At 39.6% G+C, this 13,128-nt stretch overlaps 1 protein-coding gene across 6 annotated transcripts in view; it reads left to right on the top strand.

The window, feature by feature from the left end:
• LOC124377476 (phosphodiesterase 4D interacting protein) overlaps positions 1-13,128 on the top strand; it is a 72,209-nt gene that overhangs the window by 41,010 nt on the left and 18,071 nt on the right. For 5 of the 6 annotated variants that reach the window (XM_046836985.1, XM_046836981.1, XM_046836984.1 and 2 more), the window contains 14 exons: positions 87-296; positions 383-541; positions 654-758; positions 878-1,015; positions 1,314-1,493; positions 4,058-4,252; positions 4,428-4,694; positions 5,002-5,068; positions 8,566-8,678; positions 9,240-9,400; positions 9,658-9,856; positions 11,288-11,357; positions 11,450-11,566; positions 12,422-12,767. In XM_046836985.1, the coding sequence (XP_046692941.1) occupies positions 87-296; positions 383-541; positions 654-758; positions 878-1,015; positions 1,314-1,493; positions 4,058-4,252; positions 4,428-4,694; positions 5,002-5,068; positions 8,566-8,678; positions 9,240-9,400; positions 9,658-9,856; positions 11,288-11,357; positions 11,450-11,566; positions 12,422-12,767 (2,327 nt within the window). The remainder of the gene's footprint in view (positions 1-86; positions 297-382; positions 542-653; positions 759-877; positions 1,016-1,313; positions 1,494-4,057; positions 4,253-4,427; positions 4,695-5,001; positions 5,069-8,565; positions 8,679-9,239; positions 9,401-9,657; positions 9,857-11,287; positions 11,358-11,449; positions 11,567-12,421; positions 12,768-13,128) is intronic. The other variant, XM_046836980.1, reaches the window with a different exon arrangement.

Genomic DNA, 13,128 nt, shown 5'->3' with positions numbered 1-13,128 from the left:
TACACGTTTTAAATATTTCTCATAATCCTCAAACACCTTGTGAGAAACACTAGATCTCTGTGTGTATGTGTTTGTGTTTCATGTAGACGTCCACTCCAGCACTTGATCCACTACAGACCGAGCTATTAGAGCTTCAGGCCTCTTTGTTTTCGAGCCAGCTGGAGCTTCAGGGCGTCCAAAGAACCCAGCGCCAGGCCCAGAGACGAGAGGACGAGCTGGCGCGTGCCAACCAGCGCCTTCACGCCGATCTCCAGGGGGTTCAGGACCGTCACCGGGAAGCCCAGAAACACAATCAAGTGAGATCTGAAAAATAAGATATATCTATGCATGTGTTTGGGAATATTTACCAGATTAAATAAACTTGTCCTTCATTTACCCGCAGGAGCTGCTTGCTGGTCTGCAGAGAGCACGTTCAGACCTAGAGCAGATGGCGGAGAAGTTGAAGGAGGGAAAGGAAGACAAAGAAAGAGAGTTGGAGGAAAGAGAAAGAACCATCAGAGAGCTGAAGACCAAGCTACAGCACAAGGAACAGCTTTTACACGTGAGACAGCAAACAAATAGCATGCTATGTAGTGCAATTAAATGTGTGGGTATTTAAAAAATGAAGATGGAGATGGCTGATGATTCTTCTTTCATGTATGAATCCTCCATAGGACTACACTGAACTGTTGGATGGTCAGAAGGAAGGTGGCGGAAACAGGGACATCCTCGTCCATAAGCTCAAGCTGCGCATTCAGGAGAGAGACCAAGCGCTGGAGGTATACGTCTGTTTATACACATACAAGATTTCTACAAATCCGGGTATTTATTTTTGGACTTCTACTAGGAGAAAATTATAATAAAAAAATACATGTGATCCTTGTGTTCTTTTGTGCAGCATGCAGTAGACGAGAGATTCATGTGCGTGGAGCAGAAGGAGGTCGAGGTACGCAAGCTGCAGCTCCTCCTCAGGGAGAAAGAGAGGGACCTGCAGAAACTGCGATGCGTGTTGTCCGGCAATGAGGAGACCATTATGGTATCATTATTTATTTATATATACACATATATTAATCGCAACCTCATCGCACATTTGTATCTGTTATAAACGTACCTTCAATTAATGAAAAGTTTTTATTGCTGTAATCAACCTGGACAAATATGGATGTTTTATGCAAATGTACGTTTATTATTAGTGAAACCGAACTCAACATAAAGCATGAAGACAAAATATTCTTGTAAATGTTTTGGCATAATTATGGTGCAGTAAATTACCGGTACATAAAATTCTCCGAAATATAGTATATAGCATGTCATTTGAATTTTTTTTGTGTTAGAGTCTGGAGCTATTGGTTCAAGGGAAATGTTTAGAGCTGGAACAGGTGAGCGAGGCCTGGCGAAGCAGCCAGCGTGGCCAGCGCGAGCGTGAGGACAGACACGCAAGCAGCATGAGAGACAGAGACGCACTCATCAGCCAGCTCCGGACAACATTGCACACGCGTGCAAAAGAGGCCGAGGTAAAGACCGGATCGCGCCTGTCCAACACACTCAGTGTGTCTGAAAGTTCACACACTTCATATGTACCATTTACAAGATATGCTTTATACGATCAACTTTACGCTCTACACATTTTTCTCAGCTGCTGTATCGTATAAGATTTTGCGGATGTACTATCAGAAGATAGTGATAATGATGCAAGTAAAGAAAATGGAAAGAACGATTTATATACATAGTACAGAACTTATATACTGGTTCGTGATCCGCATATTTGATTTCCTTCCTAACGTAACGCTCCCCATTTATCCAGGCTTAGGGCCTGCACTAAGAGCGCACTGGCTTGTGCAACCCTAATGGTGGGTTTGAAACTGACCAAAATAATAATCAATAAAAATGTTATGAAAATTAACGAATAAAAATCAGACATTGCGTTTAAATTGTGGTTCAACAAATTCATAAAAAATAAACAAATGATGAAAATGGCCTCTACAAAAATGATGGTACCCTTAGAAAAGCTTGAAAATAATTTGACCACCGGAACATAATAAACTAAAGCGTGCCCTTTAATAAGCATCGCAGGTGTCTTCAAACTACATCAGTTGGTCTGCTTATTTAAAGGGTGAAGTATTTACTGTGCTGTTTGGTATCATGGTGTGCACCACACTGAACATGGACCACAGAAAGCTAAAGAGACAGCATCTTAAAGGTAATGGCTATAAGACCATCTCCAAGCAGCTTGATGTTCCTGTGACTATAGTTGCACATATTATTTAGAAGTTTAAGGTCCACAGGATTTAATAAATTTTTATTTGTATTGCGCTTTTAACAATGAACATTGTCTCAAAGCAGCTTTACACAGATAATGTGGTGATAAAGAATAAATTAGATTTTCTTTGTAAGTGTAAGTTTGTCCCTGATGAGCGAGCCGGAAAAACTCCCCGAGATGGCATAAGGAAAAAACCTTAAGAGGACCAGACTCAAGAGGGAACCTCATACTCATCTGGGTTGAACTGAATGTCCATTTATTACAGATAAACCATGTTGAGGTGTGCAGTGATGGTGATCAGATGCAAACTGTAGTCCTGAGTCAGTGTAGCAGACTGTTGAAATTAAATACAGTCCAAATCCATTCTTACTTACTCCGTAATGTCATGGATCCCCAGACTGTTAATGAGAAACATCCACAGCAGCACAGAGTGGCCTTCACTTAAAGAAAACACCAACCAGAGGCAGGCCGGGACGAAGCGGACAGATCCGAGGACAGGAAAGGAGCAGGAACAGTGGTCATTGGTACCTCAGGAGCATGTTTAACATGACTGAGAGAGATTATTATAGTATCCTTATTGTTGTCTGAAAGTTAAGACACTGTGCAGTTGGGACACCAGCAAGACTCGCTATGGCAGCATAATTAAAAGGGAAAACCAGAAGGTAACACAGACATGAGGGATTTCTGGGATAAGAGACGACCCACCGCATCACCGTCAACAAACCTGAGTGAACGTGTGAGAGAGAGGAGGCGACAGCAGACAAATATCCCAGTTCTCCAAACACTCTATATCCATGATCCTCCAGATCTGCTTCTTTACCTCAGAGAAATCTACTGATAAAAGACTTGACTAAATACTTGAACACTGAGACTGTGTCTGAGTCCCGAACACTGATTGAAAGGCTGTTCCATAACTGTGGGGCTTTATAAGAGAAAGATCTGCCCCCTGCTGTAGTCTTTATTGTTTGAGGTACCAACAAATAGCCTGCACCTTTTGATCTAAGTAGGCGTGGAGGATCATACTGGTACAGAAGTTCACTCAGATACTGCGGCACGAGACCGTTAAGTGCTTTATATGTCAGTAATAGTATTTTATAATCAATGTGAGATTTGATTGAGAGCAGTGTAGATGATTAAAACAGGGGTGATGTGGTCATATTTTCTAGATCTAGTGAGGACTCTTGCTGCTGCATTCTGAACTCACTGAAGCTTATTTATGAACTTTCTTGAACACCCAGACAGTAAAGCGTTACAGTAGTCTAATCTAGATGTAACAAAAGCATTAACTGTTTTTTTCTGCATCCTGTAACGACATCATATTTCAAATTTTAGCAATATTTCTAAGGTGAAGGAAGGCGATCCTGATAATGTTAATGGCCACAGGACTGTAGCCAATTTGGGTCTCTTAGTTCAAGTTAAGGGAAAATGTAATTCTTTAACATCCGAAGGCATTCAATAAAATGGTGTGCCTCCAAATTTGTGGGAACAGTTGGGGCAAGGAAAGTCGCGTATCGCGGAAAAAAAATGGTGTTCCAATACTTTTGGACACATTGTGTATTATACAAACCTATAGTAAGTTAGAGGTCAAAGATTCTCAGTTAGAGTTTCGAAAGCTTCCAAGTGCAAGCACACCTTAAAGTTTGGACATTTAAGAATGTATTTTATCTGTATACTGTATAGAAAAAAAACAAAACTGGCAACCAGTCAGCCAACGCACAAATGCAGGAGCAATGGGATTGTTCATTCTACTGTGGACCATGCATGAACAAAAAGGTCATAATAAAACTCTGTATGTTCTTATCTCTCGTTCTCTGACAGGAGGTAACAGCTGCTCTGCTCAGCAAGGTGCCCCTGAGCTCCAGTGAGGTCGTGGAGAAGCTAAACGCTCAGCTGCAGACCAAGGAACGTCTTTTCCAGGAGCTACTAGCCGAGCACAACCGACAGGCCCAGGAGCACCACACACACATCCAAGAGCTGCTGGACGCCATCCGCACCCGGGAGCAATGTATCAAGGTGAGAGAGCAGCACAGCACAGATCTCACTGTAAATATAATAAATATATGAAATGTGATATATATATATATATATATATATATATATATATATATATATATATATATATATATATATATATATATATAGTAAAAATGGTTAAACAGAAAACTTCACATGATGCATAATTTCCCAGGATTCAGCAGAGCGCACCGGTCAGGTGATATCCGAGCAGGCGGTGCGTATCCAGGAGCTGCGCAGGCAGGTGGTGTCTGCAGACAGTGCATCAGCAAGTACATCAGAGCCTCCAGAAGACCTACAGCTCCTCCAGGAGGAGCTCCAGCTGGTGCTTTCCAAAGAGAGACAGGCGCAAAGGGAGTTGTCCATCCTGCGCTCCGCCTTAGCAAACACCCAAGAGCAGCTTCAGGCCCAGAATGCACAGCTGCACCCTGTGAAGCATACGGTCAGCACAGGCACCTAACCTGCTTCCTGCCTAGAAACACATATAGCACTTAGAGGCTAGAGAAGTTTATGTATTAACCCTTAAACACAAGGAAATAGGACTGAGATTTTATAGTTTTTTTTGAGAATCAGCATTAATTTATCAGCACTAGTTGTGAATTAGCATCAATTGACGACCTTCATCATTACATAATAATTAATACAATTTGTGTGTCCACTTTGGGGGGGAAAAGCGACCCATTGAATGCGTGGCTTTGAATCAGACCGTACACTATGCTGTATATTGTTTTTTCATCTGTCTTTAACAGGGTGAACACGAGCATCTGGTATCCATGGAGACGGAGCAGACAGCCAGCTTGCACACTGATACTGGAGGTGGGCATCAGGACACTCCTCTGTACAGGCTGTAATGTTCTCCTGTACTGACATGTTTAGTCCGATAGTGCTGCTTGAACAGTTTGTTGTCGCTCTATCGAAGACATCCGCGCATTGCGACGCACGCTCTTTACCTGACTAACCCGAGAGACCATGTTTGGAACAATGGGATCGGTTGAATGACTATCCACCGACTTCAACGATTATTTGTCTATTTATATATTAATGTTAATCTATTGCATTTTCCCTTGGGCTGCCAAGCAGTAATTTTTTACGACGTATATATTTTTATTTCATTTCCTTATAAGGGTTATTATTCAAATGTACTCGGGTAATGATATTTCTTGCTCCGGGATGAACACTTAATGGTACTTTTATATACGATATCTCTTTAAATTATGTTAAAATAACTTTTATTTGCAATCCTTCTGTCCCTCAAAAACTGAAAAGGAGGTCATTTAATATTCTAACTATACAGATTTATGAGTATATTATGAGTCGGATTCGGCTTTCGTGTGGTGATAGGTAAGTGGAGTGAGCTTGTGCATGTGGAATAACACACTGTTGTTTCATGCATGTTGACTGATTGTAATTTACAGTGTGAAGATCCTGCGCATGATAACGGATCAAATTCTTGTGGTTCTGCTTTGTAATAAGGGGATATATGGGGGGGTTCTGCTTTAGAGATCACTGTCTTTCTCAAATCTGTGTGCATCTGCTCTTTTTGGAGCGAGCAGGCATTGTAATAAATATCTGATATTAATCAGAAATGGACCGAACTTGTAAAATCAGTTTTTCCCCCTGTTTACACATATATAGCCAAAAGTTTCTAGACACCTGTTATACCCACTCATACTTATATGTAGATTAATCAACTGATCAAATGGATAAAATGGATACCGGATAAAATATGCAAAACATAACACTCCATGTAAAGCAGTACTGTATCTGAATTGTGAAAATACTGAGGAAAATTAGACGCATTCAAACTGAAACAAAAAGTAACACACCAAATAAATAAAAGCAGTTACATCCAAAATGAGCAAAAAGACACTTCAAATAAACAGCACATGGTGTCAGTGATTTGCCTCTAGAGGCTGCTCTCATACTGTTTAACGCAACCCGGAAAAACTATCAGTATGGACTTTTGCCTGTAGTTCCAGCAGTCAACTCCTGGTGCCGGCAAAACTGATGGAACGGTCGACCTCTATTCCTTCGCAGTTATAATGAGCTCCACTATTCAACGAAAGCTTTCCACTAGATATTTTAATTTGTGGATCATTTGGCTGCAAGAGCATTAGTGAGGAGGTCTGGGGGTCAATCGGTGTTTAGTGAGATTGAGAATGCCGGACTTTGGGTCTCTGTGCAAGGCATTCGAGTTTGTTGAGGAAGGTCCACATAAAGGTGTGCACAACTTTTGGCTATATAGTCCACTCTCTCTTTTTTCTACAGTCACAAGCACATCATAATATTAAATCCAAGCAAATCATGTTTGTTCCCATTCCACTCGCAACCTAATGGAACTTATTAGCACTATTATCACTAAATAATAATAATAACAATAAATAAAAGTAATCAATATAATTATTAATTTTATTCATTGAATTATTTTACTACACATTAAAATGAGCACCTTTCTCAAGTTCTCCTTACAAAGGCTAAAATTTTACAAAAAATGATAAGCAAATGATCCTGAACCTTTTCTCCCATTCTTCCATTGCAAACAAGCAACATGAAGTATACCAAAAACACAACTCCAAGGAATTCAAACTATTGCAATAAGTAGACAACTGTCCCTATTCACTGTTATAATGATTTTAGATTCATTTAGTTACAAGGGTGTTAGGAATGTCAGGTAGTAATGTAGATAAGGTGAGGAGGCCTGGGGTGCAGTTAGCGTTCACATTCATCCCAAAGGTGTTCAATCGGTTTGAGGTCAGAGCTCTATAGCAGGCCACTCAAGATCTTCTAGTCCATCCCATGTATTTTCATTAAACACAAACTACTCTTTAAGTGCTGAAAAATAACAAAACATGAAATAGCATATATTTTCTTCCTTCAGTATCACAGAACATGAACTTTAAAAAGGAAAACAAATCGGAAAATATAAAATAAATATACATTACATAGACAAAAGTATTGGGACAACTGACTTTTCCAGCCATATGTGATTCTTCCCAAACTGTTATCACAAAGTTGGAGCAATTGTATAGAATGCATTTGTATGTGGTAGCATTTTCCTTTCACTTGAACTAGGAGACCCAAACCTGTTCCAGCATGACGATACCCCTGTGCATGAAGCTAGATCCATGAAGATCTGCTTTCCATGGGTTGAAGTGGAAGATCTTAAGTGGCCTGCTATAGAACAGTAAAAGCTATGGAACACCTTTGGGATAAATGTGAACGCTGACTGCACCCCAGGCCTCCTCACATCACCTACATTACTAACTGACTTTACTAACACCCTTATAGCCCAATGAATCGTAACGAATCTCCACAAAATCTAGTGGAACATCTTTCCGATTAGGCTATTAGATTAGATTAGAATAGAATAGAATAGGCTTTATTTGTCACATATACATTACAGCACAGTGAAATTCTTTTCTTCGCATATTCCAGCTTGCGCAGGGTCAGCCATGATACGGTGCCCCTGGAGCACAAAGGGTTAAGGGCCTTGCTCAAGGGCCCAAGAGTGACAGCTTGGTGATACCAGAGCTTGAATCCCCGACCTTCGGATCAGTAACCCTTAACCACTGATCTACTTTGTGGAATGGGATGTTCAAAAAGCACATTTATATCATAGAGTGTGTATTTTAATATACAATATTCAAATGTATATATTTTGTATTTCCTGTTATAAGCTTACAGGAACCCCAGTATAAGATTTTTAAACATTACATTATTAATTCCAGACATTTTAACTTTAAGCTTGAAATACAATAGATTTGTTTTATTAGAATATAGTTTATTTATTTTATTAATTTGTTAATTTCTAGGAAGAAACAGTCACCTGAGATTAAAGGGGGTGAGTAGATTGAAATGAGTGAACAGAAATGTCTAGAAATTGGTTAAATAATCTTATAAGAAATATGATAATTTTTTTTTTTTTTTTTATAATATAGATTTATGTTGGCACATACTAACAGTAGTGAAAGCGTATAACGTTTTTATTTCCAGATTATTACTGCATTAAGCAGCTACTGTATGTCTAGGAATCTTTTGTGGAATATCGGGACCAGGAATAATTTGTCAGGAAATGTCTCGATTTTGTTGAGCCTTTCTTCCTGGAATTACGGGTTTAGTAATGCGTGTGGTGTCCATTAGGTGGGCTGCTGAATGGATGGTGGGCTTCATAGTTCGAGTGAAAGCAGAAGACTTGAATTACTTTATTAGGTTTCCAGGGTAGTAAAACACCAGAAAAGTTTTCTTATTAAAAGTGGTTGTGTGTGTTTGTGTGTGTGTGTACTCACACTAAAAGTGTCGCACTGTCTTTCCAGACTCCACTTCAGATGTAGAAGAGGAGGAAAATGATGCCAATAGTGAACTTACAGAGAGTACTGAGGAAGAGGAGCAGTGTAGGGTGACAGCACAGGCTTTAAGCAACATGCAGGTAGAACCCTCACACACACACACACACACACAATCTAAAAAAAATCCATATACTATTCACAATAAAACACAACAACAACAAAAAAACATCAAATATTTAACCTAAGAATATATACCATCATGGCTCATCATGAAACAAAAAACACAACAAAGGACACCCAGAACGGTTGAGCAGCTAGAATCAGATACATATGAGACAACATTGCTCTCCCAAAACTTCAGCAACTGATCTCCTCAGTTCCCAGATGTATACGAACAGAAGACCTGATGCTACACAGTGGTAAACACAGCTCTGTCCCAACTTTTTTGAGACGTCTTTTTAAATAGTATATATTCTCAGTTTAAACATTTGATGTTTTTTGTCAAAGCTTTTTAAGAATTGGCGTCGTACAGCATTATTCAATCAGCGGCAGAAAGATACTGCATAACATCAGAATTGAGATACATTTTGATCTGTGTGACTTTGAACATTACGTGAACCTTGTGGTGAAAAGCTCTCGGACACTCCATGAGGTGTAGGCCGAGCTGCAGTGAATCATTTTCTTGTCTTTTAACATTCTAGCATGGAGGACCCGTGCTACATCAGACTCCTGCAGAAGTGGAGGGTCAGGGGCTGGCTGAGATAAAGCTGTTAGTGGAGCAGAAGCAGGTGGTGGAGCGAGAACTGTGGGAACTAAAGGCTCAGCTGGGGAAGGCCGGCTTTACTTCTTTTTCTCAGATGAGGTTTGTGCATCCACATGGATTGTGAATCCTGGTGCTCTTTGCTGAAGAGCGCAAAAAGATTGCGAGTGCAACCAAAATTCAAGAGATCCTAAATATTTTTGAGAAAGAACATATGTTTTTACACTTTTTTATTTAGAGAACTTTTTTAGAGAAAAATTAAGAACATAAACATCTGTGAGAGAGAAAAAGTGCAAAAAAGTGAGCTTACCTTCATCCTGGTGTGAAATGATGACACACTGTTGTGTAATTTGTCATAGGAAAGCACTGCTCAGTCTACGTTTAGAAAACGAAGCGTTCAGAATGGCAGTAGAAAAGAACGAGACAGATGAGGAAACGCACAGACTACCAGACGAGCAGAGAGGAAGAGGAGTACAGTGGCAGCCTCAAGCCTGTGAGAAACAATGCAGCAAAATGCTTTGTTTTGATCCCGGAGCATCGTTTTCCCCCTCCACACAGGTACACATCCCTCAGAGAGCTTTATTATCCATGCCACCTTACTGGCTACTTAGATGATGATGATGATGATGATGATGATGATGATGATACAGGCAGTGGATTTTTTCACTGGGAGTAGACAAGGCAATGCTTCGTTCAGTCTACTGAATGTACAGGTTTCATATAACAAGAGCTCTGCTGTCAGGTATATATGAAGCAGGTCACCAGGCTTTAAGCTGCTTCTACTGTAATAATCTTCTTCACTAATAATCATTTGGACCCACAAAATTTGCAGGTTTCATAACAACCGATTATAAAGCTTGTTTTTATTTTAATAAATTTAATAATCTAATAAATGTTAAAAATGTTAGTCATTCATTTTTCTGCCTTTTCAATGTGCATGTTTTTTTGTTGTTTTTTTTATTCGACAGTTGCTCTATTTATATCTTTTTATATATACAGGTACTATATTTGTTTTGCATGTTATTGTAAGAAAAACAATAAGAAGAGCCTGTGCCAGACTCCCATTTGCTTTTTAAAAGCACACTGTAATCCATATGAACTTCTGAATTTTGGGTTGTTCAAGAATCCCACAAAACCATATAACTTAAATTATACATTTGAGTCCCACAAAACCAAATAACTCAAATTATACATTTAAGAGTCCCACAAACCCAAAAAACTCAAATTATACATTTAAGAGCTTCACAAACCCAAATAACTCAAATTATACATTCAGGAGTCCCACAAACCCAAATAAATCAACGTTGGAGTCCCACAGACTGAAATAACTCAAATATTATTGTAATAATAAAGTAGTTGAAAAGAAGGTTTTGGGCTCATGATAATTTAAATAATTATATCAATAGATTAGTGTGCTAAGAGTAACATCAGATTCTTTTTAAATGAACATACTTCACATAAATAGGACGTTATAGCCGTTTATAAATCATAGTACTTTGGATAATTGAATACATTTGAAGGCAAATACTTTTGTACCTTTTCTCAAATGAAAGTTTAAAGGGAGCACTTTTACTTTTACTGGAGTAACATTTCACCTCGTGTATCTCTACTTTTACTCAACTACATAGTTTGTGTACTTTGTCCGCCACTTCTACAAGCTATAAATGAAGCGCATTTGAAATATTTAACTTTTTTAAACAAAAAATAGTTTTTAAACATAACGATTTCATTATTTATTCTTTCATTTGTCAGAACACTGACCTTTCAGGCTGCCCTATAACCAATTCTCATGTGACTGCTGGCTTCCTTGAGAGTGTGTTTGTGAAATTTTGTATGTTAAAGGTCTTTGCTTTGGCTAAACACTCTGTTCAGTAATGTTGTCCCTGAGAACTTTAGTTTCACCGTGATTGCTACATATTGTGTGAAATCTTCCCAAACCGTTTATTTTCTCTGGCGATTTCTTGTTATAATTCGATTTGTTTTGTGCAGCAGGAGAGACGTACGGTGTCTAAAACCAGCATCCCCACAGAGCAGCACCGACACTTCAGAGGACAGATCAGTAAGTGTTATTTTTTTCTTTAATTGGACTGGTTTTAGTCGATATAATATACAAAACAGTGCAGTTTGTAAGCAACTTTTACTTTTCTCCAGTGGAGACACCAGTGCAGCGTGACAGCAAGCAGGTACAGGTGGACCTGCAGGATCTGGGCTATGAGACGTGCGGCCGCAGTGAGAATGAGGCTGAAAGAGATGACACCAGTAGTCCAGGTTTACTTCCTCATTCTTCCTTTTGTTAATCTCATTGCATGGATGTCATAACTATTTTAGAACAAAATGTTTATTCGGGTGCCACACACGGCAATACGGTACATCGTGAAAGGTGTTGCTGATGCCTATAAACTGTAGGAGAAAATATATGAAAAAAGATATCTCTTGGAAGTAGATGTGAAGCCTGGTGGTGGAAGCACAGATGCGCTGGTACTTTCTGTTAGTTTACAGGAAGTTGAAGAATCCATGAGTGAGGTGGGAGGGGTCATCTACAATGCTGCTGGCCTCGCTGATCTTCTCAAATGTTCTCCCAATTGTTTTTGTAGTCTGAGACAGAGTACAGTTTATATTGCAGATAGTGAGATAGGTAGAAGAGGAGGCTTCCTTTAGTCTCATTGTAGAAGGTGGTGAGAATGATAGATGGTAGGAAGCTGGGCTTTCTTAGCTATGCAGTTCATGCTATGGGTTTAAGTGAGGTTCTCCAAGTGCACATTTACTTTCAACTCTCTCCATAGATGTCCAATAGGGATGGTAAGATTCAGCTACATTTAGCTTTAATGTATCGTATCGTTGGCCCTAGTGTATAGTGCTTCCTACTGTACATACATTTTGATCGGAATACATCTAATGAACCTTATATGCAGTTGTATAATGCCAAAGTCAATAAAAAAAATTATTTTGCACTTAATTATTGTAATGTCATGGCAGTGTTCTGACACTAGGGACACTAGAAACCTAATCAGCACTAAAGCACTAAAGAACTCTCTAACACATGACACAACTTGTTTAAAAGACTTTATGATAGATCTACAGTAGATACATGTTCCTGACATCAGCTCCTCTATCCCTGAACAGAATTTGACGATCTCGACCTGTGCACGTCTCTCTCATGCCGAGACGGCGCGTCTCAGTGGTGGGCTGGTCCGGGTGCGATGGAGCAGGCAGAAGGTGATGTTGCGTCTCTGCAACAGCAGGTGGAGGATCTGCAGGTGGAGCTCTCTCACTCTCAGGCTCTGGTGCTCAGCCTGCAGGCTCGTCTTCAGGACACCACTCCGAACTCCACCCCCGGGAAGTCGACCCGGGATGACAGGGAGCTGCGGGAACTGGTAACTCGGGTTTCGTCTCTGGAAGAACAGCTGAGGAAGGGCAAAGGTCATGGTGAGCAGGGAGAGGAGAAAACCAAAAGCACCACCAGGACTGGGTGAGTCAGAGATATAACAGTAATATAACAGATTAAAGATTTTCCACAAAAAAAACATCACATCACTTTGTTCGTTCAAAGCAGCTCTAGTTGTAGTAGCAGTTTAATAGCACAAGATGTCACCAATCAACTGTTGCTTATTTCTTGGTCATTTGGATGTTGATGTTGCAATAATAGAGGCTATATTTAGTAAAGGAAGTGTTGCTATAGAGATATGAACACAGAGATATGGTCCAGCTGCTTATTCGGATCCAGATCTTCAACTGCCATATTATAATCCCGTACATCATAAGAGCTGTGTTCTAATTATTTATACAATATTCACATCTAAACACACACAGTTGCACACAACCACACTCTT

This window comes from Silurus meridionalis, chromosome 23 (assembly GCF_014805685.1).
Source record: "Silurus meridionalis isolate SWU-2019-XX chromosome 23, ASM1480568v1, whole genome shotgun sequence".
Lineage (NCBI taxonomy): Eukaryota > Metazoa > Chordata > Actinopteri > Siluriformes > Siluridae > Silurus > Silurus meridionalis.
This window is presented reverse-complemented; position numbering and strand designations above follow the sequence as displayed.